The sequence below is a fragment of the Pteropus alecto genome, unplaced genomic scaffold (assembly GCF_000325575.1).
Source record: "Pteropus alecto unplaced genomic scaffold, ASM32557v1 scaffold71, whole genome shotgun sequence".
Lineage (NCBI taxonomy): Eukaryota > Metazoa > Chordata > Mammalia > Chiroptera > Pteropodidae > Pteropus > Pteropus alecto.
Window position 1 is genome coordinate 10492831 of NW_006433024.1, and position 4043 is coordinate 10496873.

At 52.6% G+C, this 4043-nt stretch overlaps 1 protein-coding gene across 1 annotated transcript; it reads right to left on the minus strand.

The window, feature by feature from the left end:
* Positions 1-1960: 1960 nt before the first annotated feature.
* CUNH11orf91 (chromosome unknown C11orf91 homolog) lies at positions 1961-3899 on the minus strand. Its single transcript, XM_025044154.1, is given in 3 exon segments — positions 1961-2150; positions 3357-3613; positions 3615-3899. Coding segments are annotated over 3 exon segments (516 nt in total). The 5' UTR covers positions 3788-3899; the 3' UTR covers positions 1961-2064.
* Positions 3900-4043: the final 144 nt, after the last annotated feature.

The following is a 4043-nucleotide window of genomic DNA, read 5'->3' on the forward strand; positions in this document are numbered from 1 at the left end:
GTCTGCTCAAGGACACCGTTCCAGCACCGTTCCTCATCTCTCTTCTACATCATCAGTTTTTCTCCCTCTACTGCAGCAGTCCCCAGCCTTTCTGGCACCAAGGACAGGTGCTCCTACAAGAGTCTAATGCCTGAAGATCTGAGGTGGAGCTGAGGCAGTGATGCTAGCGCTGGGGAGTGGCTGCAAATGTAGATGAAGCTTCAGTCCCTTGCCTGCTGCTTACCTCCTGCTTTGCGGCCTGGTTCCTAACAGGCGGAGAAATGGTACCGGTCTGCGGCCCAGGGTTAAGGACCCCTGCTCTAACAGGCTCACCCCCGACCCAGACCACAAACATATGGTCCTTTCTCCCATCCTAATGAAACCTTCTCTCAGCCCGCTTCTAGTTCTCTGCTCTCCTTGACAGCTGAACTCCTCTAAAGAGTCACATACTCCCATTCTCTCCTAAAACTACTGCAGTCGGGCATTCATCCCTGTCACTCGACCAAAACTGTTCTTGACAAGATCACAAATACTAAATCCATGTTGCTAGATCCAAGAGTGAATTCTCAGGCTCATCTTACTTGGCCTCTCCGCAGTGTTTGTCCCAGCTCGCCACTCCCTCTTCCTAAACACCTTCACTTGGTCTCCTTTCTATTCTCATTTGCAAGAAACCTACACTTCATTCTTCGGCTATGATCTACAATTGCTGCTGGCATAGTGAAGGCACACGGGAATCCAGATGCCAAGCATTAAAATGTTATAATTGATTGAAGATTTGTTTCATAAAATATTTTCCTTAATTTGCATGCTGGTGTTACTGAGATCTCACTCCCCATCCTCACCATAGAGACAGCACCTAGTAGTGAGGGGCAGGGGCAGTGGTGGCAGCAGGTGTCCGACAGACATCTGTCACCCAGCAGGAAAGAAAAGGCAGATGGGGCTGCACCGCACAGTGCTGTCTCATCACTTCTCACTTAGCTGGATTATTAATTAATACAGCCCCTAATTGCTTTCCCTGCTTCCTTTCTTAGTCGGTTCTCAACCCAACAGCACAAGTCAGATCCTGTCACTCACTACTGAAAACCCTCTAACTACTCCCCGTCCCACTCCGAGGAAAACCCAGAGTCCTTACCATGGCTGCAGGGTCCCACATGAACGGATTCTCTCTGCAGGCATCCCTATCACTCCCCTCTCATTTCTCTTGCTCTTGCCATCTGGGATTTTTCTGTCCCTCAAACATCCCAACACACTCCCACCTTCAGCCTTCACATTGGTCCTTCTGCCTGGAACATTCCCAGGGTGACACATGGTTGTCACCCTCAAATGCCTTCACACCTTGTTTAAATATTACCTCTTCAAGTAACCCTATTCGAAATTCTACCCTGCGTTCCTTGGACCCTCCTGGCCACACTTACCCTATTCGTTTTTCCCCCTTACCATATCATCTTCTGTGATACCATATTATGACTTACATAATATTTATATTTATTGTCTGTGTCTCCCCCTCCCCAAATCTCAAGAGCCCAGGAGGGTGCTTGGCACTTAATAAGCTCTTGATAAATATTTCTTGAATATGTGAATTTCTAGGAAGGAATGTGGCTTGGATCCAAATATCAAATAGTTTTGTGGTCCAAAACCTATTAAAACGAAACAAAACAAAACACTTCCAAGGACTAAAGCTGTTTGAAAACAATCCAACCCACCTGTTCCAGTCCTTAAACAGCCTTTCTGAGCAGGGATGCAGCAACAGAACCAAATATATATTGCCCTTGGTTTTTCTCAATTTTCATCTGACTTGGCAGTTTGGGGGACCCCTCCCCTGGTCTTGGGACAACCTGAATGCCAGCAGGATGGCAGCTTCCAGACCCCATGAAAGGACTCCCCCCAGCAGCAGCACAGAAGAAGAGAGACCATGAGATTTACCACGTAAGTGGGCACTGTATGTGGAGTATGTGCTGGGAGCAACAAGAACAGCAGTAAATACAGAACAGAAAATAACGATTTTTGAAATGACTACAAACAGGACACATTATCTAAGCACTAACACCTAAGGAGGTGGCTGCCCAGGCTCTGGTGGGCAGCTCCTCAGGAGATAGAGGCCGACTTCTTCCCAGGCTGCCTGGTCTTCAGTCCTTGTAACTTTTCATCTTTAAGTGCCTTCAAGAACTTATCTGCAGGAGAGCAAAACAAACTTAGCTGGAGTAGAGAGAAGGGCTTTTTCTAACACTGCCAAAGCAATTGTGTTTTCTACATGAGTCCAAGATGGCGGGTCGGGGGACAGGGGGCAGGGGACCCTAACAGCCCAAACATATATAAGCAGAGAATATGTAGTTGAGAAATCTAGGATTTAGATAAACCCATTTTCTAGGAATTGTTTCTTCCCTGACTATGGGAAGGGGAATTACAGGGTGTCCAATGAATTGGGGACCATTCCCATGTCATATGGACCTAAACATTTAGGTTATTTCATACTTTCCTATGGTGGGGGGGGGGGCACATTTTATACAATAGAGGGGATGGTCTTCTAGAATCATCTGCCTTCCTCCCGTGGTCAAGTGCTAGCCTTGGTCAGAAAGACAAAGTCTGCAGACAGCCTGATGCCGCTGAATATTCTACAGTGCAATAGGTTGTTCTGGGAGTAGAACTGGATTGAACAATTTTACTCTCGAACAGGGAGGAGTCAGTCAGCTTGCACACTGGAGGAATTCCACCCACAGCAGCACACCTGATGCGGATTCCTGAGACTTCAGACAGAGATCAACTGGCAGAGTCCAGGACCCCAGTGAGAGGGCCGGCGTCACAGGGAGGCTACCTTCCAGCACTGAGAAGTGGAGGGTCCCAAAGCCCCTCAGTGAACGTCCTTGGGCCTCCTGGGTCTTGCACAATTCCCACTTCTCCCCTACAGACATTCCAGCTGCCACTCGCCTACTTCCCCCACCTCCCATTCAGGATCCCAGTTTAAGATAAACACTGAATCTCGGGTCTCTAGAGAGAGGGGCTGTCTGTGGTGGATGGAGCTCTAGGGGCAGCAGTACTGTGAGGGAGGCTCAAAGTTCAGGAAAGGGGCTGTCGTGGATGAAATTCCAGGTTTAGAAGCTCAGAGTCCAGATTACTGACAGGGTTTAGGATGGAGGGAGGATGGAATGTGGGACAAAAGGGTCGCTGAAGTCCAGATTCGTGGTCGGGGAAGCAGTCGGTTGAAATTCAGGCTGGGGGAGTCTGGGTTCTGGGGGATCGATTTGAGACCTGGGACTCCTGGGAGCTGGAGCCTGAGCCCAAGGCCACATTGTCGGGGAGGGGATAAGGGGGCACGGAGCCAAGGGGGTGGCCGAGGCAGGCTAAGGATGGGCTAGCGCAGCCCCAGGGAAGTCACGCACAGCGCTGGGAGTCGAAGCCGTCTCCAGTGATGGTGAGCAGCTCCAGCTCCTTAATCCGGATCTCCAGCTCGCACAACTCCTCGGGGTGTGAGGCAGAGGCAAGCCAGGGGGTCGTGGGGCCGGGCGCCAGGGTGGAGGCAGCCACCTCTGGCCCTGGCGGCGGCGAGTAGAAGAAACGCAAAGGCTCATAGGGGATGGAGGCCAGGCCCGAGGGCCAGGGCGGGGGACAGGGGCGCTGCCTGGGGGGACCAAAAGACCCCACCCGCCGGCGCCCCACCCGCCTTCAGTGGCACAAAGAGCTTCTTCCAGATGTTGAAGTCACTGAGCGGGGACGAGGAGATGCCGCGGTCATAGAGGGACGGGAAGTAGAGGGGCGGGGCCGGCCGCTGGCTCATCGTGGGACTCTGGCTGCCGCGCCGCCCCTTCGGCATCTTTTGAATGGGAGGCTGCGTGGGAGGAACCCCGCGCAGGTAGACGCGCGCCTGCCCCACGTCGCCGGGGTTCTGAGGTTCCACAGGCCACGCCCCGGGGGAGCGCGGCCCCACCCTTTCGCCCCCGCCCCTCCCGGAATAGGTGGAATTCGAGGGGCCCGCCGGCCACGCCCCAAAATGTGGCCACGCCCGTTGACGGCAGGCCGCGCCCCTGAAGTGAGAAAGGCACCCTGAGTGGCAGGGGGGGGAGTCCCGA